This window comes from Denticeps clupeoides, chromosome 6 (genome assembly GCF_900700375.1).
Source record: "Denticeps clupeoides chromosome 6, fDenClu1.1, whole genome shotgun sequence".
NCBI lineage: Eukaryota > Metazoa > Chordata > Actinopteri > Clupeiformes > Denticipitidae > Denticeps > Denticeps clupeoides.
This window is the reverse complement of record NC_041712.1, coordinates 9287228-9310898: the sequence shown is the minus strand read 5'-3', so window position 1 is coordinate 9310898 and position 23671 is coordinate 9287228. Positions and strand designations below refer to the sequence as shown.

At 45.4% G+C, this 23671-nt stretch overlaps 4 protein-coding genes and 1 pseudogene across 5 annotated transcripts; 3 read left to right on the top strand and 2 right to left on the bottom strand.

The window, feature by feature from the left end:
- Positions 1-5: 5 nt before the first annotated feature.
- fosl1b (FOS like 1, AP-1 transcription factor subunit b) lies at positions 6-2988 on the bottom strand. Of its 2 annotated transcripts, none has more exons than XM_028983998.1 (4): positions 2468-2988; positions 2029-2262; positions 1163-1270; positions 6-1065 (listed from the first exon to the last, which is right to left on the bottom strand). In XM_028983998.1, exons 1-4 carry the CDS (start codon positions 2561-2563, stop codon positions 922-924), a joined length of 582 nt encoding a protein of 193 aa, XP_028839831.1. In that variant the 5' UTR covers positions 2564-2988; the 3' UTR covers positions 6-921. The 2 variants fall into 2 exon arrangements, with proteins under 2 accessions (XP_028839831.1, XP_028839832.1); XM_028983999.1 differs by having other exon boundaries at positions 2029-2235.
- An 831-nt stretch (positions 2989-3819) lies between these two features.
- tmem223 (transmembrane protein 223) lies at positions 3820-5433 on the bottom strand. Its single transcript, XM_028983997.1, has 2 exons — positions 4976-5433; positions 3820-4302 (listed from the first exon to the last, which is right to left on the bottom strand). The coding sequence occupies exons 1-2, from the start codon at positions 5331-5333 to the stop codon at positions 4004-4006; spliced, it is 657 nt and encodes a 218-aa protein (XP_028839830.1). The 5' UTR covers positions 5334-5433; the 3' UTR covers positions 3820-4003.
- Positions 5434-7969: 2536 nt separating this feature from the next.
- Positions 7970-8089, top strand: LOC114793209 (uncharacterized; annotated as a pseudogene).
- Positions 8090-8469: 380 nt separating this feature from the next.
- On the top strand, positions 8470-11741 carry LOC114792556 (cofilin-2-like). Its single transcript, XM_028983812.1, has 4 exons — positions 8470-8599; positions 10310-10608; positions 10756-10832; positions 10958-11741. Exons 1-4 carry the CDS (start codon positions 8597-8599, stop codon positions 11068-11070), a joined length of 492 nt encoding a protein of 163 aa, XP_028839645.1. The 5' UTR covers positions 8470-8596; the 3' UTR covers positions 11071-11741.
- A 2067-nt stretch (positions 11742-13808) lies between these two features.
- Positions 13809-16452, top strand: ovol1b (ovo-like zinc finger 1b). The gene is made up of 4 exons (XM_028984350.1): positions 13809-14207; positions 14737-15011; positions 15084-15339; positions 15796-16452. The coding sequence occupies exons 1-4, from the start codon at positions 14108-14110 to the stop codon at positions 16125-16127; spliced, it is 963 nt and encodes a 320-aa protein (XP_028840183.1). The 5' UTR covers positions 13809-14107; the 3' UTR covers positions 16128-16452.
- Positions 16453-23671: the final 7219 nt, after the last annotated feature.

Here is a 23671-nt window from a genome sequence, read left to right as displayed (position 1 = left end):
TCCTGGTTCATAGGCGAGTGTGTTACCCACTAGGCTAGTGCTACCCATTGCGTACAATCCTACCATGACAAACGAACAAAATCTTGAAAATCTGATTTATTTAATTAATTGTATGTGTCCGACATCTCCGAGAACTGCAGTCGTTGTTCTACTGGCAACATAAAAAAAGAGTTTTACAAACTGGTATGTCATTGTGGCTCAAGATTCGTGAACACATAATAGTGCCTGACGTGACAGTCAGCTTTATTTGTCCATGCAGATGAGGGGGTGTCTGTGTGACCATATGCCGCAACATATAGAGCCTGAACTACGTCACAGGACTGGCACGATCTCAAGTTTTCTGTACTCAGCACATGTATAATGACCATTATACATCAAATGGCATCTGACAAATAAGGCACTGTTGTTGTTTTTTATAAATGTCCTGACAAATTGGTCCTTGTGGCTTCTATGAAATTACGTGCGGGTGTAAATGTCATAAATTCACTGACTCAAAGGCTGACTCACTTAAATCAGGCTACCCACTTTAAGGAGCTTAACACAATGACAATAAAAGTTCTGTCATAAAGATGCAGTGATTATCTAAGATCATCATAATGATCTGTCTCGGGGTCTGAAGAAACACGATCATTATAATAAGGCAGAGTCACGTCCGTGACTGTTACTGATCAATGACGACTTGACACCTGTCAGGCTGGCATTAGATTTGAAGGGCGTCATCAGTGACACGGCTGCTATGTCTGCAGTGGGCCGTGTTGTCTGGTTTTCAGCATTGGGGGTAACAAGGCTAGGAACGAAGTAGAAGCAATATTACATTAACAATGTGTTCTGTTGTTTTGGTCACATGTAAAATTAAATGCGGTGTGGGTAGTTATAAATGTGTGTGTATGTGTGTAAGATAACTGGTCCGATCCAGCAGACTCAGTGTTGGGGACATCCAGTGTCCACAATTTTGCAGACGGGTTTGTGGGCCTCCAGAACCAACTCCAGCTTCTCCTTCTCACGCTCGAGCCTGGTGATCTCTTCCTGCAGCCGGCTCTGGACACTCTCTAGCTGGTCGCTCTCCTGATGAATGGACCCAAAATGAATAAACAGAATCAATGTGACCCCCCCCAGCCATTGAAAAAAAACAATAAGCTGGCAGAGTTTCCACAACGCTCACATTTTGCAGCGTGTCAGTGAGCACACGTCGGCGGTCGCGGCACTTGGCGGCTGCCAGCCTGTTCCTCTCTCTCCGTAACCTTCTCCTCTCTGCTTCCTGCTGGGACATCTTTGCAGAGGGTACAGGAGAATTATGAACTACCTTTTATGTAGATATATATACACACAACTACATCTTAATTGATTCACTGAGCTGTCCTTTACTTTCCATTATGTATCACCTCATCGCAATTACCAAGTATTCCTTAGATAGTATTCCTTCTTACCAGCAAAATACTCTGACACGTTGCACATGCTACTGCAAATTCAACAAACCTCTCTGAAGTCTTGCCTGATCAGTGCAAAATTTGACTAATATGCAGAGTTCACGTTTCGTTTGTTCAAATCTATATAGCAAAATTGTGTTAAGCTGTTTTTTTTTTTTATTTGAAATAAATAATTTTCTAACAGTTGTTTTTTTTTTTTTTAAGTTGCTGTAAAATCAAGCTTTGCAGGCTGCAGCAAACCACCCCCGCTTGTGAGTGAGAGTGGCGCCATCTAGTGGCGAACGGAGAGAGGCGCGTTCCAAACGACTTGGGGAGTAAAGCAGGGCTGTGAAGGGCTCCCGCGTTACTAACCGTCCTGCCACCAGTTATAGCTCCTGTTATTCCCTCACCACCCCCACACCCACCCCCTCTCACCCTCGTCCTCCCTGTCTCCAGTTCCCGCTCAAATTCTGCCACAGTGAATCACGCCGCGGCCCTCTTTGTGACTCAGGTGTGATTCACATTACTGAATGGGGTGAGTCAGCCGGCAGCCTGTCTTCTTTGCCGTTGCATGTTTGTTTGTGCTCAGAGGTAAGATCAGAAGGCGGACGCCGCCACGTACTTTGTCATCCGTCCCTTTTCTGGGCCCCGGGCGCTGGAGCTGGGCCGGAGGGCGGCATTCGGGCTCCTCCGGGGACCGGAGTGTGGCCAGTGCTTGCTGGGTAGCATCGGGTTGGGACCAGAGAGAGGACTGGAGCAGCCACTGAAGGTCCTGGTTGGACGTGATGGCATCTAGACTGGGCGTGGACATGGCCGGGCCTGGGACCTTCTGTACAGGATAGAAAGGATCCAGCAACTGGGATGGAGGACATCAAACGCAAAAGACAAATGGTAAATATCATGATTAAAAAAAACCCACACATTTTCAGCATTCACATTTTTTTCCCTGCTTTTCCACTTTTCTCCATTGTGCAGCCTCGTTAAATCTGCTTCTAAAATCCACGACCGTGTGCTCATTAAGTGGTGCGTTGAAAGGCAGAGTGAGATGAGAGTGCGCTCACCCGGACCTGTTGCGCCCGTCCGGTCCCACCGGGGTCCATCTCCGCGTACCGGGATCCGCTCGACACAGACGTCCCGTTCCCACCATTCCAGTGCATTCTGGTTGCCCGCCTTTATTTGTTTTTTTTTTTATTATTCCCTCTTTTCCCCCCTCCAGATGGAGGGAGGGGTGGGTTGCTTTTTGGCCCCAACGGTTAATCCAGATGCGCGCAACCGCGATCAAGCGACATGTCACGCCGCGGCCGGGACGACGGAGCCGCTCTTACGTAAGCAGTGAAAAGCGCGTCCAGTTTTACCTTCAGCCCGGGCTCGTCGCTCATGGCCGCTCGCTAATCTCTGCATTTAAAAAAAAAAAAGATCTAATCCAGTTTTTAAAAAATCATCCAATTATTCAATTAAATAATAATAATAATAATAATAATAATAATAAATATTGTTAGATCTCAGCCCGCATTGGACAGAGACCCGAGATCCTCTCGGTTTACGGGAACAGTGCGCAGCGTGTGCGGCTGTACCCTAAACCGGGGAGTCCCGCCCCGCCCCCCCTACTGGAACACACACACACACACACACACACACAAACTTTACTCCATACCTCCTCTCTCACGCGAGCATCGCCGCATTATGATATTATTCACGATTTATTGCAATAACTATTATTTCATGATCGTCATAAAGCTGCCCCCGGTTTCGCCCTCTCTTCCCTGCGTGACGACGTTCCTCGACTTCCACACTTCCACACGCATTCCTGCCCGATAACGAGTCGGTGGGGACGAGTTCCCGCCAGGTGACGCGACCGGGGCGCGCTGAATCACGGGCGCGCGCGGCCGGATTTGGCGGGAAAGCGGCAGCCGCTGGATGTGGCGGGAGACTCACCGTTCCTCACGGTGACAACTCACGCCCGGTTCTGCCACGTTCCGGGTTCGTGACTGTTCGTGAAAAGCCCACTGGGACATACTCGATATGATTCGGGGCGATATTAGAAGCATCACGATTCACGAGGAAGCGGCTGAGATCCTGCAGCATGTCTTCCTATTATTAGAAATATATCTGATATATTTTTCTTATTTTAACTGTGGAAAGTTGCACTTACGTCGTATTTTAAGATCACTTTTTAATTTACACCCACCGACAGACAATTCTGATGGGCACATGTTTAGCATTTCTATTTCAGGTTTAAACCACATACACAATCTTCGAACTTTTGCTTATTTATTATTATTATATTTTGCTTATACACTTCTTAAAGCTCAATGCTATCAGATGTAGAAAACCTGGATTGAGCCCCCTGGATAGCCAGATAAATAAATTGTATTTAATTGTATAATTACATTTAATTGATCACAGATGTGTCTTTTTTAAACTGTATGTTTTATTCCTAAAAATGAAATGAAAAACCTGAACATGATCTTAAATAAACACAAGATTTTTCCACTTTTACTCATGTTTTTTAAATAAAAAGACAAAAAAAATAATCAGAGGAATTGTCATGAACTGCTTTAATTGTCCCTCATGGCCACCTTGATGGAGAGGACGTCTCACAGGGGCCTGTAAGCCCCGACAGAGACGTCAAAAAGCCTGGGATTGTTCATCCTTCCCTCCTTGTCCAACAGGAAGTAGAACCTGTGCCCTCTGACCCTGAGGGGGATGAAAGTCGGGGACTCCTGCCTGTGTGCGTGGCAAGCCACGTCGGACAGGGGCACTGTGACGCGTCTCGCCGCGCTGGCTCCGAGCGGCGACTGCGTGACCAGGGTGACCGTCCCGCCACCCCTGTGCAGAACCACCCGGCTGATGGAGCGGCGGGTGAACAGGACGCCGAACCCCGCGATCGCGGCACCTGCGTGGGGACAAAAAAGGCGGCCTTTACGCAAACGTACAGACGCGCAATTTCGGAGAGTCCAATTAAAGCAATAACTCTAAATATTAATACTGATCGGGCGTGTCGATTCTCGTTTCGTTTACGAATCAGCGGATGAAGGCTGCGGACATTTTATAATAATTTACTTTCCGCAAGTGAACGGTTCCTGACACGCGTGGGGTTTTTTTTCCTTTCCAGAATTTTCCCTAATCAGATTTAATAGCACTGGACTAAATAATACATTTAGCACTTAATCTGTGATCGCAGACATTAAAAACGCGATTTTGCATTTAACGCGCCAATCGATTATATCATGTCCTCAATGCAAAGAGACCAACTTCCACTTATGTTTTATCACACGCAGTAAAAGTACAAGCATTTAATCGCCGAGTTCTTTATGAATAAATAAATGTCACCTGCAGGCTGAATGCGGCCGAATTTGGCCCAGAATAACTGCGTGTCACAATTTATTTATAACCATCAGATTAAAAATCACGCGGGGAGTAAATTCTAACTGGAACTAAATATTCTATACTTTTCAAGAGAAGCTCATTCGCAGAGTTAAAAAAAATCTGCTCATAACTTTAATACACGCAGTTGTACAACCATAGAAATAATTATGTAAAAAATATTTTGGTCGGGTTTAACTCACCGATGGCCAGACACCCGGCGGTGAAACCAAATCTCCCGGCGTTGGATCCCAAGTTGGCGTGGGAAGTGCGCGCCTTCCCCGCCCCGCCGTCGCCACGCGTGTCCCGCAGGGACGTGAACGCGAAGTGGGCGAGGTAGGTCCAGAAGAGAAGCTGGCCGCCACAGAAGAGGCTCAGCAGCCGGAAGAACCCGGTCCTGTCGTGCTCGAACAAGACCACGTCCCGGGGGACAGGCGCGGAGGACGAGGACAGGCGCGGGGACGGTCCACGCAGCGGCGCTGTGGGTGAGAAGATGTTCACAGCTCGCAGGGCGACAGGGCGGCTGCGGCAGAAAGCAGACGGCAGAAAAAACAGCGCCATTTTTTGGGGAAATGAAAGTGACTGCGATGATTAGATAGTTAGATCACAACAGACACACGCGCCTTATAGGCGCCGCCATGTTCTAGTTCAGCTGCGTACGGAAAGCGGCAAAGGTCTGAAAGGACGGGAACCCGAACATCGCGTTTCTCTAATAAAAAGCTCTAACCAAGTACTCAACTTCGGGACATTTTCGACTAGAACTGCCGTGGAATTGTTTAAGGTAATTCTTATTTGCATATCATGTCTTCTTTGATGTTATGGGACATATATACTTGGGGAAAAAACATTCAGTATTCATTTTTGCTTGATCCAAGTCATACCAGTCACATTCACACATATACACACCATTAACTAAATAAAGAGAAGAGATTGTGATACACAGCACAGCACATGGTGACACCATGAAAAGAGTCCTCTGCTTTTAACCCATCACACTTGGTGAGCAGTGGGCAGCAATGACAGGTGATCCGGGAGCAGTGTGTGGGGACGGTGCTTTTGCTCAGCGGCACCTCAATGGCACCTTCGAACCGGCACCCTTCTGAATACGGGGCCGCTTCCTTAAGCGCTAGGCCACCACAGCCACCATTTAGAGTTACCAGACATCGGGCAATGTCCAGACAATTGACAATGTGGAGGAAGCAGGAACCTAGAGGAAAACTGTGCCAACATGGAGAGAGCATGCAAACTCCACACACACAAAGCCACAGCCTTGCTGCTGGCCATGCCACCGCGTGGCACAAACTCATTTTAATTATTAGACAGCATAAGAATTTTTTTTTCATATTATAGAGAATGTCCTTGTTGATGTGAACTTTGTTTTACCGGAATATTCCTGCTCAAAATTCCTACTTGTCTCACATTGTTCACTCTACTCATCTTCCAACAAGACTACTGTAACTCAATTCTGGCTGATCCAGAACGGTGCAGCACGGCTTTTCGAAATTCGCCCACACCACTCCACTGCTATGTTCTCTCGGCTCTCTTCCTATAGCTGCCATATTCAAAATGCCAGATTAAAAATACTGATATTAGCCTAGAAAAGGCAAGGAAGGGTCATACCCTCCTACATCAGATCTCTCATCTGTCCAATCCCCCAGCACTGCACCACTCTACCCCCAGGAAAGCATTCATCTAGCCTTTTCTCTGTCTTGGCTCCTAGGTGGTGGGAGGAACTTCCAATAGCTGAGTCACAAAGTTCCATCCGTTCCTTATGATTCACTGCTTGTAAATTTGTTTTGGTGATTGGTTCAAGTGTTTAGCATGCTGTAAATAAATGTATTAATTTGCAAATCTCAGCCACTGTCATTAGGTGATGGTGACCACATATATAAAACTCTGGGGCTAACTCCTGTTCTTCTGAGGCAGGTGGTGAGCCAAATAAATACAGAGCATTTATTATTGCAGGTTTTTAAAAACGTATTAATTCACAGGTTTTTATACGAACACCACACCTCAGTTCTTTCTCTGTGTACACCCATCCCCAACAACAGGCACCCTGCACATCTTACAAGTCGTTTGTGTGACGTCACAGTGACAGCCCAGATGGGAATGGCTGACGGTAAACTTGTAGCTGAAAATGCAACAACACAAAGAAATCTGAATCAGCATTTAAAACTCATTTAAATCCAGGAGTTCATATATATATATACTATATGTAGCACATTATTATTGGTTGATTTGTAGTGATTTAAAGGCTTAGTAATCTTATGTGAGTTTTTATTGATTGGCAAGCAAGTGCTATTTATCATATAACAATGTGATCCCCCCCCCCAAATCGTGCAGCCCTGGTATTTGCAGATTGTGTCCTAGTGATCTAAATTATAATTTACCTATAGGTAATTTATAATTTGACCTAAATTATAAATAGGTTTACACTGACAGACATCTTAAAGCGCTTTGCTTGTACATCGCTCTGGATTTGAGTGTAAAATGTGTGCACATGTGAAAAGTGTCATGAAAAACTCAATATGGATCCCTGTTAGAGAGCATGAGCCAACAGCAGTAACAGAACAGTATAACTGGGCTCTCTAGTTGCAAGTGAAAATACAACAGGTGTTGTGGATTTTTCCCAGTCTGCTCTAGAAACTGTAGAATGTGGCTCAGCTTCATGGCCTCAGGGTAGAAGTTACAGGTTTTATACTTGCACTGGCAGTTGTTACCTCCTTGTGTTGTAGAGTGGTTTGGGGGTGCTCTGTGTTTGGTGTGCGTTCCCTTTTTAGGCTCTTTGCTGGGTGGAGATTGGAATTGATGGTTCCGTCTACCCAATCTCTCATCATCAGTCAGCCAATCAACTTGACGGTGCCCATTGTTGTGGAGTTTCGGAGTGTTGAAGAGTTAGAGAAAAGCCTTTGTTGAGTGTTAGAGTGGTCAGTGTTGTTAGATTTGTTTTTTAGTTGTATAAACTGTATAGTCTCTCCTTTTATGGTGTGTTCCCCCTCCTGTTGTTGTTTTTATGTACAGCACTCTAGGTTTTGATTGGTTTTTCACTCCTCACTGTAAATAAAAGCACAATATTTCACTTTGGCCTGGTATGTGTGTGTTCACACGTTCCTCTCCTTCGTTGTCACGTTTCCCAACCCTAAGACAGGTACTTGACAGCGGTACCGGTCCTGCTTTTCATGCCTCAGAGCCACCAAACGTACGACCAATACCAGCCGAAGGATGCCCGATCTCGTCTGATCTCGGAAGATAAGAAGGCTTGGGCCTGGTTAGTACTTGTATGGGAGACTGCCTGGGAATACCAGGTGCTGTAAGCTTTAACTATGGGGCAGTGGTGGCCTAGCGGTTAAGGAAGCGGCCCCGTAATCAGAAGGTTGCCGGTTTGAATCCCGATCCACTGAGGTGCCACTGAGCAAAGCACCGTCCCCACACACTGCTCACTCAGGGTGATGGGTTAAATGCAGAGGACAAATTTCACTGTGTGCACATACAAATTACATTCCGAGAAACACTTTCAGGTCCACATTTCATGTAACTGTTCCCGGATGTTCGAGTACAAGCTGCAAGCGGATCACGGGGTTTGATATTCGTTGGGGGGTGGGGTGTATTAAACGTAATTGCACAGTTTATTTTAAGCACTACAGAGGCGTGTTCGTGTGCTCGTCGATATGAATGAAATACAACTCCCATGATGCTCCTTGCGGACCCCCCCCCCCTCCTTTTTTTCTGCCCGCGTGCCCTCATCACGCCGAGTCCCTCTATTGTCCGTCTAACGCAGGAACGCAGTAGAACCCAGTAGAACCCGGCCGCAGCAGAACCCGACCATGGTAACGACACCCGGCTCCACACGCAGCTCGGTCGCCGCGTCCGGACGCGCATCTTCATATTTTAATACCGCTGCAGAAAAGCGTGCGACGTTATCGCTTCGAAACGACGAACGTGACGAGGCGGGTGGATTTAGACGTTTTGGGGTTTTGTTTTCGTCCTTGTCGCTGTTTTGTGGGTTTCTCCGGGCCTAGCAGCCGCGGTTTTGTGACTAGCATGGAGCAGATGTGCGGCTCGGGAAACGATGAGGGCGCCGTCACCTGCTCCTCCTCCCTCGGGCTCTACGGTTTTATTCGGCGAGTAGATTTTTATTTCACGCTTTCACTGTTGCGGTGCTGTCGTGGTTTTCTTTTTTTCCTTTTCATTAGTTTTTTTTTTTTTTGGCGAACTGGACTTTCTTCCATAAATGATGTAACGAATCAGCGTCGTCCCGTGACCTCCGGCGCATCGGTGCCCCACCCATGCCGGCCGGGGCGAGGCCAACCCGGGCCGCCGCGGAAAGCCGGAGCGGCTCCTGCAGAGTCGAACCGTGCGGTTCCATCTGGCCTGCAGGCAGTGCGTGCTGGAGTAAAATTATAACCATAACCATGGCGCTAATGTGCCTGGTGGTCGGCTCTCCGGCCATTAGTCGTTCTGGTCTGAAGGGTGTTCAGGGCCTGGAAACGCTGAGGTGTTTCTCTGCAGGGATCTCAAATGCTCGCTAGACCTGGCACCGTAACTTTGTCATAAAACACTCACCAACACACACACACACACACTACTACTACACATATTTTATGTTTACATTTTTTATGTTTGCAATATTTGCATATTGGTTCTCTTGAATACTTTCAATATTGACATTTACAGCATTTATAAGACACTCTTATCCAGAGCGACTGACAATCAGTAGTTACAGGGACAGTCCCCCCCCTGAGCAACTCAGGGTTAAGTGTCTTGCTCAGGGACACAATGGTAGTAAGTGGGATTTGAACCTGGGTCTTCTGGTTCATAGGTGAGTGGTCCATAGGTGACTGCTATAGACCTACGATTGAGGTCTATAGCAGTCACGAAAGCATTTCAATGCGTATCATACCGTGCACGTGACAAATAAAATTTGAAATCTGACGTTGCACCACTACCTGTGGCATTGCCTGTGCATCTAATTGGTTTTATAATATAAATATAGATTATATAGAGAATGATTCTTTCAAAATTTTTATATTTTTGGCGTGGTGAATTCTTGTTTGTGCATAATTAATATTTTGATTATTTGAGGTGCACTAGTAGTTGTGTAATACTGTGAATTTTAGAAAAATGCAGATAATGCCATTTTTTCTGGCATGACACAGTGCAAGAACGCTTCCTATAGTGCCAGTAAGGGCGGTGGTTTTTAGTGGGTGGTATTCCGCACCAAATTTGATGCTGCGCTGCACGTCGGAAAACTGAAACGGGAATGACAAACTATAACCAAATGAGCAACAGAAACTCATTATTTCATCTTTGCAAATTCCCATTACAAACTGATAGTTTGTTCCAAATCTATGTGTTGGCAGACATAACCGTTGGAGGGAAGCAGACTTGGACTGTAAAAAACAAACCAAAAAAACCCAAAGATATGGTGTCACCGTCCATGTAATGTTGTTCGGAAGACTAAACTGCGTTTTTTTTTTTTTTTTTTTTTAATGAGTGAAAAGAACAGCTTCAGACGTGAAATGCGTTCTTGTCTCTAGGCCTCCGGTGTTTCAGTAACCGACGAAGTCATCAGCGTCTTCAACGAGATGAAAGTGCGCAAGGCCCAAGCGACGGAGGAGGAGAAGAGGATGAGGAAGAAGGCCGTGCTCTTCTGCTTGAGCGATGACAAAAGTAAGATCATCCTGGAGGAGGGCCGCGAAATTCTGCAGGGTGATGAGGGTGACCCCTACCTGAAGTTCGTCAATATGCTGCCACCAAACGATTGCCGCTACGCCCTGTATGACGCCATGTATGAAACCAAAGAGACCAAGAAGGAGGACTTGGTTTTCATCTTCTGGTGAGTTCTCTGTAAAGTGCCTGTTTTTTTTGAAAAGCAAGTATAATGAAACTATTGGTCAGACTATTATGAAATAAAATATGGTTATTGCATGGACTGCTTGCTTTCTGTGTGTTCATTGACTGTGTGTGTGTGTTTTTTCCTCAGGGCTCCAGAAATTGCCCCTCTGAAAAGTAAAATGATCTACGCCAGCTCTAAGGATGCCATCAAAAGGAATTTCACTGGTGAGAGCAGCAGTTTTTTTTTTTTTTTTTTTTAAGTCTCTGTTCTTAGACTACCGTGTCTGTTTATAGTCATGTGAAGCCTTCACAAAATCTTTTTTTTTTTTCTTCCCCCCTGTCTTTTCAAGGAATCAAACATGAGTGGCAAGTTAATGGTTTGGAGGACATCAAAGACCGAAAAACCCTGGCAGAAAAGCTCGGAGGATCATCTGTGATCAGCGTTGAAGGTGGCGCTTTGTAAATGCCATTTAGTTCTGGTTTCTTCACTGACTCCCGACATGACTGTTGCAGAGAAAGTTTAGGGCCGGGTCGGTGTTTAGGTCACTTTCCACTTTAGTTCAGTTCCTTCCTCCATTTCTGCAGCTTTTACTCACATTGCATCATTGCGATAGTTTAAAAAAAATAAAATAAAAAAATTAGACAGGTGCACTAGACATTTTTGGAATGTTTCATATGTTTTTTTTCTGATTTTCAGTGTGTTTGTTACTTTTATAGTTCATTATGTTCATGCCATTCTGTAATGTGAAACAAACTGCGGTGCCTTTTCAGAAGAATCCACAGTAGGCACTTACAATCCGAAAATGTTCCACACGTCACATTTAAAGGTAGTTTCAGTGTGCAGATTTTGCTGAATTAGATGTAGGCATCATTTGTATTATTTTCCTTTGTTTAAAAGTACTCAACCAACAACAGCTATTTGTGACTCGTTTCCCGGTTCTCTGCTGCGCATAGGGCTTAAATGCATAAAAACACTAATTTAAAGAATACTTTACGCAGGAAATGAGATGTTGGCTAGCGTGACTTCACTACATGTTGGGATGACGCGGTGAAGGAAATGCCGGTTGGTTGGTCGGATGAAGTGGTCTGTAAATCATTTGCCCCGTTGTGTACAATAAAACAAAACGCACTTAACGCTTTTCTTTCAAGTCTTTTTTTTTTTTTTTTTTTTTTTTTTTTTTTTTTTTTTTTTTTTTTTTTCCTGTCCCCTGCTCTGGTGTCGGGCCTCCATGAAAAGTCTGTCTGTCTTTTGTTTGAAATTGCCTGCTTTGCTATGCAAATATGACCATCAGCGTCTGGGATTCAGATATTGGCTAGCAGGTAAAATCACAACATTACACCAGTTTTCGAAGCAAGACTGAAGTTATCTTAACACGTTACGACTAAAAAAAGTATGATCGCTATAATTATCAAGATATTTCTAATCTCCCTGCAATGCTGTTGCCTGATACCAAATGCAAATGAAGCTCTTAATAGAGCAAGAGCACATGAGTTAAATGAGTTACAGGAGATAAGGACTGAATGTGGATTTGTGGTTTTCTTTACCCTCTTCTGACTGGGATTTTGTCCATTATTGTAGGTGTGGGGTCATCAGGTTTTAAGGACGTTTTCATGAGCTCATCTTTTTCTCAGCCGGCTCGATGCGGTGCTGAACAGGCCTGCGTCTCCGGGCTTTGCACTGATCCCAACATGCCGTGTAACACACAAAGAAACCTGCTGCTGGTGTAGTTATCAGCGACTGAATCTGAAAGTGAAGTGATTGTCATTGTGAAACACTGCAGCACAGCACACCGTGCACACAACAAAACGTGTCCTCTGCATTTAACCGTGACCCTTGGTGAGCAGTGGGCAGCCATGACAGGCGCCCGGGGAGCAGTGTGTGGGGACGGTGCTTTCCTCAGTGGCACCTTGGCGGATCGGGATTCGAACCTGCAACCTTCTGATTATGGTGCTGCTTTCTGTCTTCCACAAGGACAAGGAGAAAGCCACACCGAAACCGCCCAGCAGCTTCAAAAACGCCAGAGACAATCGGGACAATGCGGGGACGCTCGACCGAGCTGTCACCGCGTGGATCAGATAAGGCGGGCCGCGCAGCCGCATTTGCATAGAGTGGCGCGGATAAGGTTGGACAAAGACAGCAGGCGGGATCGTTTAACATATGCAAACACGGCAAAACACGACACTGGCGGTCGGCTCGTGGTTTTAACATAAAAAAATAATAATAAACCGGCTTTTACGTGTAATCGAGCATATTGTGATGTCATGTTGTTTTGTTATCTGACGTTACACGCGGTTACGTGGGCGCGGCGTGTAACGGATTACTGGGTGTAACGGTGCGCGCCGAGGCTTGGAGAAGCGCGGGAACTTCATTAACCAACACACACACACACACACACACACACACACACACATTTACAGCATTTACCAGACGCCCTTATCCTGAGCGTCAATCAGTAGTTACAGGGACACCCCCGGAGACACTCAGGGTAAAGTGTCTTGCTCAGGGACACAATGGTAGTAAGCGGGGTTCGAACCTGGGTCTTCTGGTTCATAGTGTGTGCGAGTGTGTTACCCACTAGGCTACTAGCACACAGAGAACTCCCATCTCTCAAAGTCAGATTTAAAAAAAAAAAAAAAAAAAAAAAGAAAAGAAAAGAAAATAAATTCTTTCCTAAGACAATTCGATAAGGGGAACCTCGCGTAAAGGTAGAGTAGAGCACGAGTAAACAGTGCGTGTGTGTGTTTAACGTATTACCATTGTGTGTGTGTGTGTGCGCCTCGGGCCCTGATGGCCGCCACACCCAGTAAAGCCCTTAAGAAAGTCTCGTTATTCAGCGCCGCCGCCGACGTTAATCGACGCGACGAGATCGCTGAACGTAAACTGCAGTCACCGCACAGCGGGGTGTTGAACAAACCGGAGCCCGAACACACACGCACACACGCACACACACACCACGTTCATCAAAACTGCAGCCAGACTGGGAGTAACTAGCTGGTTAACTGGTTAGGCGGGCCCACCAGGTGAAATGACCCGCAGCCCGTATCGCCACCCCCACCTCTCCTCTCCTCTCCTCTCCGTCCCTCCCTTCCTCTCCCCTTTCAGCCCGGAGGAGGAGAACCGGTCCGACAGGTAGAGCCTCGGCGCTCACCTGGGGCCGCGCTCGTCCCCGTTACTTTCTGCGCGCATGCGCGCCGCCGCCACCTGCGTCCCTCCACCGCGCTGCGCCGGTACCGGCCGCGTCCTTCCGAGCCCCCGCCGGCGACGGTATAAGACGGCGGCGCGCCGGGGAGCGTCTTAAACCCGGCGGCCCGCCCGCGACGCGCCCCACTTCCGCGCACAGCAAGGTAACGGGCCGCGGAATTGCCGGTGGAGGCCCGGAAACTTTCTTCTCCTCCTTCTCCTCCTTCTCCTCCTTCGGTGCTGGTTTGAACGTGTCCACGGGCAGAAGGTGTGCAGCTGCGTTGAGTTCCGGCGTTCAGAGGAGCGAAAGACGAAGAGGATGCCGCGGGCTTTCCTCGTCAAGAAACACGGCGTCTCTCCCGGGAAAAGGAACTGGAGTTGCGTCCCGGACCACGAACGGGGGGAGATTTATATACCGGGTGAGGTTTACCTCCTTCAGCGTGAGGTCACTTGTTGAGCAGTTGAGGGGTAAAAGACAAATAAAAATATCGCTAAAGCGATGTATTGTGATCTATCGCGATAAGTCCCTTCGCGGTGCGTTGTTGATACCAGCAACACTATAGCGAAATTTAAGACGTGTACGTACCGGCTTCGTACTGGACACCATCGGTGGCTATTACTACTACAACTAAACTACGTGTAACTAAGGGCAGCATACAGACAGTAGCTGTCATCTGAGTTTGTCTTATTTTTTTCTGATGCGTCATAACACCATAACATTTACAGCATTTATCAGACGCCGTTGTCCATAGCTACTCACAATCAGTAGTTACAGGGACAGTCCCCCCCAGATACACTTAGGGTTATGTGTCTTGCTCAGGGACACAATGGTAGTAAGTGGGTCTTGAACCTGGGTCTTTTGGTTCATAGGCGAGTGTGTTACCCACTAGGCTACAACCGTCTCAATAACATACAACCGTCTCTTTTTTTTTTTTTTCCTCTGTCCAGTCCCCATCGTCCCGCCATTCGCAGCACGCCATGAGGTGTCAGAAGCCAGTCCGGCAGAGATGTCGTCTTCCGTCCCCTCCCCTCCCTGTCCCCACCCTCCGCCGCAGGCCGCTGAGCTGCCCTCATGCACCGCCCAGGGCCACCAGGCTCCCGAGCCGGGCCGCGGTCCACAGGCGCACGGTTCCCTGGCCAACCTGGAACTCCGAATCCGGGAGTCCCTGTCTGAGGAGCAGGCGCTGCCTCAGGCCGCCATTTACATCCGCTCCAAGATTAAGGTAAGGATCCACGTCGAGTGAACGGAGGACGCGCGGACGGTCCACGGGCGTGACGTTTTTTGGCTTTTGCAGGTGACCACTGGTGAGATGCCCTCAGAAGAAGCAGCGACCTCCAGCCCCGGCCGCTCCTCGGAATGGCCTCTCAAGCCTTCGCTTGCGCACGCTTCCAAGTTTACCTGCGACCTGTGCCAGAAGGTGTACAGCAACCAGCGCATGCTGAGGCGCCACCTCAAGTGCCACAACGAGACAAAGCGATACTCGTGCGAATACTGTGGCAAAGGCTTTAATGACACTTTTGACCTAAAGAGACACGTCCGCACGCACACAGGTATGCGCCTCTGTACCTTCTGTCTCCAGGCCATGAACAGTGCCGCTTTTGTCGAGGGTGGAAGTGGCCTAGTGGGTAACACACTTGCCTGTGAACCAGAAGACCACAGGTTCAAACCCCACTTACTACCATTGTGTCCCTGAGCAAGACACTAGAGTTGCTCCATGAGGACTGTCCCTGTAACTACTGGTTGTAATTTCCTCTGTACGAGGGTGCCTGATAAATGCCATAAATGTAAAGACCCTATAGGGTGGACAGTTTTGATGTGTGAAAAAGGACATTTTACTATTGATTTACTGAAACTGATCCAGGGTTAGGGTTAAGTGTCCTGCTGAGGGACACAATGGTAGTAAGTGGGATTTGAACCTGGGTCTTCTGGTTCGTAAGCGAGTGTGTTACCCACTAGGCTTCTACCACCCAGCTCAACATTAAACTCCTCTTGTTTGCCTCCCGCAGGCGTCCGTCCTTACAAATGCAATAACTGCGAAAAGGCCTTCACCCAGCGCTGCTCCCTGGAGTCCCACCTGAAGAAGATCCACGGCATCACGCAGCAGTACGCCTACAAGGAGCGGCGCAACAAGCTGTACGTCTGCGAGGAGTGCGGCACGACCGCCCAGACGCAGGCCAGCCTGCACGGCCACCTCCAGGCGGAGCACCCCGACCGCGCCAAGCCCCCCAAAGCCAAGGCCGGACGCAAGCAGAGGACGAGCGAAGAAGCCAGCCTGTCGCCGAGCTCGCAGCACAGCACGGACATGGACGACACCGCCTCGTCCGTCGACGACAGCTAGGTGCTCAGGAGGAGCGAGAAGAGGGTTCTATGGCGGACAAAGAGATTTACCCCCCACACACATGCGCACACTTTTCTGGCTATTTTTCCCAATCTGCTTTAGTAATCTCATTGACTTGTTTGATGATCATTTACCAATATTATCAAGTTTGGGGACATGTGCTTGCTGCAGAACTGCGTCTATATTTTTCGGTTTTCTTGACACTTTTCTATTTATTGTTAGAATCTGCTGTCTGTAGACATCATTTATATTTTTTAGAAGTCACAACTGAAAGGTATATTTTTGGGGGCGGGTTTGTTTAGGGTGTTGAGTCCTATAGGTGATTCTGTATTTATTACAAAATGTTTGTACTATATAATAATCATTAAAATAATGTAGAACAAATCTTGTTAAACGAGAAATTGTTGAGAGGGTGCTAGTAGCCTAGTGGGTAACACACTCGCCTGTGAATCAGAAGACCCAGGTTCAAATCCCACTTACTACCATTGTGTCCCAGTTGCTCCAGGGGGGACTGTCCCTGTAACTACTGATTGTAAGTCGCTCTGGATAAGGGCGTCTGGTAAATGCTGTAAATGTAAATGAGTGGTGTGGAGGAAGCTGAAGTGAGGTACATTGGTTCATAATTAGTTAGTTTCCTCCAGTAACCTGATGTCGCTTGTGATCATACAGACAAGAATCCCTCAGCTGGCTGGAGAAATGATGATGTAATCACTTATAACAGGCATTTTCATACAGAGACTGTGACACTGGTCTCGCTCTTTAAAGATATTTCAATGTTATTTGATTGAAAATACTATATTAGTACAGTATCATATTATAGAGGCAATTCATTTAATCAATTACAAGATCTAACCCGAAGCTGTGGATGACTGCAAAGGGATGTGTGCTGCTCAAAGCTCAAGACGCGGAAAGGGTGACAAGGTGGCCCTAAGATCACTGAGGCCATTAGAGCAGCAAAACATGCACACGGACAGAAAATCCACAGCCAATTCCAGGACTGCGGAGACACACTGGGCATGTGGCAGGACATCTAGGGCGTCACAATCTACTGGACCAAAACCTCTACCTGTCACAGTGACCCCTCCCTACCAAATGAATGAAACACATGATTGCTGCTCTCCACCCTGGACCTACTGCAATTCACCTATCATCTGCACTGCTCCACGCACTCCACCACCCTACATCTGACCCTCACCTGGAGAATAAGGACACAGACACACGAATGCAGTTCATAGACTTCAGTTCAGCTCTTCACCCTGCTGACCCACAATTGTGCAGTGATGCACAGCTCCAACCACTTCATCAAGTTTGCCGATGACACGACCGTGGTGGGTCTCATCAGCAAGAACAATGAGTCAGCGTACAGAGAACATTGACATTTACGGCATTTGGCAGACGCCATACAACGTGCTTTCAAGTTACCATCGATGAAGAGATCAATTCCGGTTCACTAGGACCCCCAACTATGAATACATCTTTTTATTCACTCTGTTGTAGATTCTGTACACAAGTTCGACAATAAGAAATTATAATTTAATTTAAATATTCTTTAAAGAGGAAGGTCTTGAGCTGTCGTTTGAAGGTGCTCAGTGACTGAGCTGCTCTGACCTCGAGGGGAAGTTCATTCCACCACCGAGGGGCCAATACGGAGAAGAGTCTAGATGAATGTTTTCCTTTTACCTTCAGAGATGGAGGGACCAGGCGAGCAGTACTGGAGGCTCGGAGTATACGAGGTGCAGTGTGAGGTATAATAAGGGCTGTGAGGTAGGATGGTGCTACCCCATGTTTGGCTTTGTAGGCCAGCATCAGTATTTTGAATCTGATGCATGCAGCAACTGGGAGCCAGTGGAGGGAACGTAGCAGAGGGGTGGTGTGGGAGAATTTGGGAAGGTTGAAGATCAGTCGTGCTGCTGCATTTTGTATGAGTTGTAGAAGAGATGCAACGACTGATGGAATTGTGTACAGTCAACAATCTGTTTCTGAACATGGACAAAACAAAAAAGATGATTGAGGGACAGAGGGACCACTCTCCACTGAGCACCAATGGATGTGGTGTGGAAATAGTAAAGAACACAAAGTTCCTTGTGTTCATCTAGAGTAGAATCTCTCCTGGACTCTCAACACCATCTGAACAGCCAAGAAAGCCCAGCAGCATCTCTACTTCCTGCAGAGGCCACCATCCATCCTTAACACCTTCTATAGAGGGACCATTGAGAGCATTCTGAGCCACTGCATCACTGTCTGGTTTGGGAACTGCACCGCATCGGACCGCAAGAGCCTACAGTGTGGACAGCTGAGAAGATCGTTGGAGTCTCTCTTCCCTCCATAATGGACATTTACCACACACGCTGCATCAGGAAAGCCAGCAGCATTGTGAAATTCAAATTTTATTTGTCACATACACAGTCATAGACGGTATGATATGCAGTGAAATGCTTATAAATGCAGGGAAATACAATGTACAGGGTGGGCCATTTATATGGATACACCTTAATAAAGTGGGACATTGAACACATTTTATAAGTGGTCAGAAACTTGTAAATAACTCATGAAAGAATAAAATTACATTAAAACCAAGCACACCATTGTTTTTCTTGTGAAATTACCAATAGATTTGATGACACATGACCCTCTTCCTATTGACAAAACTAAAGTTTGATCCAAGATGGCTGACTTCAAAATGGCCACAATGGTCACCACCTATCTATTTCCCCCTCACATATACTAATGTGCCACAAACAGGACGTTAATATCACCAACCATTCCCATTTTATTAAGGTGTATCCATATAAATGGCCCACCCTGTAGAAGGATTCTACACATCTTTCACATGCACACTTCACCCACCTGCCATCCGGAAAAAGGTACAGAAGCATTTGGGCCCTCAGTGCCAGAGTCTGCAACAGCTTCATAGTCAGGCCATCAGACAACTGAACTTATGTTCAGGGACACAGGGACTTAAGTCCCTGAGAGTTCATACTTAGTATGTAATTTTGTTTAATTGTTACATGCAGCACCTGGTTACAGAAAAACTTTGTTTTTGTTTCACTATGTACTGTGTCTATCATGTATGTAGCTGAAATGACAATAAAGCTCAAGTTTAATTTTAACTTCAGTTGATCCGCTGTGGTGACCCTGAATGGAGCAGCTGATTGAAGACAATGACCTCAGTATCCCAAACTGTTAAATTCTGTCCCATCAAAGTTATAATAAAATTTTAATTTCTCAAATACTGTATCATTGAAATCAATGTGAGCAAAATGTCCCCCCAGGACCATATTTTATGTCTTATGTCTTTTATGACCATGTGCCATCTAAATTTCCAACACGCTCTTATTATAAAGAGAGCCGCATTGTTAGTGGAATTTTGGTGCATGATTTTCAGTTGCGGGGGGAAAGGTGGGGAGGTGGTTAGCAACATGTCTTCACACCTCCAGGGTTATGAGTTTGAATCCCTTATTTGTGTGTGGAGTTTGCATGCTCTCCCTGTGCTGGCACAGGTACTCTGATTTCCTCCTCACTGGGACTAAGCGAATATGGAAAGTGAGTGTGAGTGATATCAGAAAAAGAAATATAATTCATATGTTTACCATGATAACCCATGTCAAATATGATATCAAGTTTTTTTCATGCATTTCAGCTCTAAACATGTTGTGTGCAAGAGGAAAAACAGGCAGACAATGACAGACAATACAGAATAATATCAATGAAAGAAGGCCCTGGAAGTGCTTAGAATGCTTGAAAGGGTATTAACACAGACAACAAGGAATCTAGACATCAAGGGAAAAAACTGGATTAGTTGAACTAAAAAAGTTTAATAATAATACAGTTGTGCTTAAATTGTTTTTTTTAGAATGGAACACATGCTGGTTTTCTGCTGCTTCCATTTCTATTATGGCAATTTGCATATACCCCAGAATGTTATGGAGAGTGATCAGATGAATTGCAAAGTCCCTCTTTGCCATGAAAATGAACTTAATCTAATGTACTTATTTATTGTTAAATGCAGTAAATGCAAACATAAATCTAAATGCTAGTGTTACACACCTATTTGCAGGAAAAAAAGAAAGTCAATGCTAAAGTTAAATGTATATAGCACTAGAAACTTAACCTGCCTGAGGTCCTTCAGGGTAAGTTAATAGATTTTATATTTCATTTAATGGCCCTTCAAGCTTTCTGAAGGCAGCACAGCAAGATTAGAATACAAGAGCATCGATAAGAAAAGCTTAACAGAGGGACAAACACCTTTTATTAATGTAGTTTGTATGTATGGATGTATAAATAATATATTTTAAATAACAGTAAGTTGTAAATTGAGTGACTCAACAAGATATTGTCTTGACATTGCCCTCAAAACTGGGTCAGCACTGGACAGAAGCAAACATATTTATGCTGAAAATGTCACAGACATTGTTGTCTTGGGGCAGTGGTAGCCTAGCGGTTAAGGAAGTACCCCCATAATCAGAAGGTTGCCAGTTCGAATCCTGATCTGCCAAGGTGCAACTGAGGTGTCACCGAGCAAAGCACCGTCCCCACACACTGCTCCCCGGGCGACTGTCATGGCTGCCAACTGCTTACTCAGGGTGATGGGTTAAATGCAGAGGACAAATTTCACTGTGTGCACCATGTGCTGTGCTGCTGAAAATGCCTGTTATAAGTGATTACAATCACTACACTTTACTTTACTTAACAAAAATTGTGTTACAAAATGCATAATGCCTTAAATTAAACCTTAAATAAAAGAGTGCATTAACATTATTTTGCTGTATATGTTAGGGACACACACACACAAGTGAAAGTGAAGTGCCAAAAAAAGCCCTCGGGGTGCAGTGTGTGGGGACGATGCTTTACTCAGTGGCTACTTGGTGGTTTGGGGACTTGAACCAGCAACTTTCCGAATATGGGTCCATTTCTTTACCCGCGTGGCCACCACTGCCCCATCTAAGGTCAAATACGAGAAAATGTGTTCAGGAAAGCATCAGCAAAGCTCTCCCAGCCTCTAATCTCTGTCTATTAGCTCTCATGTGTCCCAGCATTAGCTCTCAATGCCACCTTGCCATAATTTAAGCATTTCATTTTAGGACAAGTGCTCTCCTGAGATGGTGCGGTTATTTCTTGGCCTGCAGGATGGAGATGCGTTTTACTAAACCTTGAACCAAGTGATGGGCATCATCTGGTCTGACTCTCCCATGGCTTCTCCATCATTGCCTCACTGAGTGTTGCCATCTACCCCCCATGCCAACCATGGGTGATGCGGCGTAGTATCACCAGGTGAACAGTTCCCTCGACCTCTGGGGCAGTGGCGGTGGGGTGGGGGGTCAGTGGTCAGTGGGGGTTTGTTGTCCTGTGCAGATCCATTCATGCACAGCAATGGCACTTCACGTTTGAACAGATTGTACATTTACATTTACATTCACAGCATTTATCAGATGCCCTTATCCAGAGCAACTTACAATCAGTAGTTACAGGGACAGTCCCCCCCTGGAGCAATTTAGGGTTAAGTGTCTGGCTCAGGGACACAATGGTAGTAAGTGGGATTTGAACCTGGGTCTTCTGGTTCATAGGCGAGTGTGTTACCAACTAGGCTACTACCTTTTACACATTACATAATTGCTATCAGATGACAATATGAAGACTTTGGAGTCTTCCCTGTGCAACACATCCAGGAGCCTTACAAACAGAAGGTATGTGACAGCCTAATGAAACACTTGTTTTATTGCATTTCTTCACCACTATTTATGCTGTGTTGCACGGGGGTGTAGAAAGAGATGTACAGCCTCCTTAGTGGTACAAAAACTAGAACTGTGTGATTCATGACTCACCCGAATCCATTAAATAACTCATGAGTCATGAATCTGAGGTCTCCATTGAACAGAAATCTCGGAGTCTTAACTCAGAGAGCAGGTAGTGCTCCTAAAGCATATTGACTGAGTCAGTGAATCTGTGGGATAACTTCCTGATGTCAATAATGTAATGTGTCATAGTAGAATATCAGTTCAAACATGCTGGAGATCCCCTTTAAAATGACAGATACTTATGATTGTGTGTGTGTGTGTGTGTGTGTGTGTGTATATTGTGGTTGTGGTTATGGTTGGGTGTATGTATATGACAACATTACAAATAGTTGAAAATTGAAAGGGGTCTGAATACTTTTTAAAAGCACTGTGTATTGCCACAGCCATTTCCTGATGTGATGATGTTGCTTGTGATAATACAGACCAAAGTCTCTCGGCTGGAAATGATGAATGTGATTACAATTCTTTTCAGGTATAACAGGCAATTTCACACAGATTTTGAGATTTATCACTATTACTACTACTATCAATATTATAATAGTATATAATATACCATATACACTGTATACTAAATTTATATCTATATACTGATATATTATCATATTGTTGCTACTTGTCTGCATGATTTGCCTAGTTTGTCTTGACCTGCACGATATTATGGGTCGGTGCACAATGTCCTTTGTCATGTTTTATGTTGTGTGTTATTTTATGTAAATACCAGAACTTCGCAATCTTGTCTTTCTGTGTACTTGTATGTGGTGAGATGGCAATAAATTTGACTTTGACTTGAGACTTGTTTTGCTCTTTTACAGATTCAAAATAATTAATGTGATTGTACTAAAGGCAGAACAGTTGTACTTCATGGCAGAACAGTACCATAGTAAGAGAGATGTCTGACTGAATTCATGAGTTGTGTAAGACCAATGAATATAAAAGGTAAATGTAATGCAAATGAGAAATGCAGAAGTGCATGAATGGAGCATCTTTAGAAAATATCTGTAGACAGAATGGCACTAAATTTAAACTTTTGTTGAAAAATCACCTAGCTTTTACAAAAGAGTTACAGCAGGAGATTATTGTGGACAAACGTTGTTTCAGTCAGAACCAACAAAGTTCTTCCAGTCGTGGACTTATCATACTGTCAGACCACACCGAGCCACAAGCCAGTTGAGAGTCACATCTTTTATACTCATTTCTTATCCTAAAACACACCTATTTCTGAATTCCTGAGACAGGTGAGGTCCAGCACAATTATCTACAAATCTTAAATGGCATCTTCAGTTTCATTTTTTTCTCCTGCTCACCAACAGTACAATGGGGTTACTTCCTTCATTCCTCTAACATTTTGCATATATATTCCTCACATGCTGCTTGTACACTGTATTAAATGTGCATTTCTCATTTGCATTGCATTTACCTTTGAAATTCATTTGTCTTACACAACTCATGAAATCAGTCAGACATCTCCCTTACTATGGTACTGTTCTGTCATGCTTTAGTACAATTACATTCATTATTTTGTACCTGTAAAAGAGCAAACCATTCTTAAGTCAAAACACAGAAAGTTTCGGGGATTAACAGTGTGCAAAAAGACAAATAGAAAAATACACAACACAAAACATGACAAAGGACATTGCGCACCGACCCATAAAAAAGTCACATAGAACATGTCCTCGCAGAGGGAATCTGCTGAAATCTGTCCTGTTATTGGTGGACCTAAAATCAACCTGTCACGCTGTAATTTGTTTT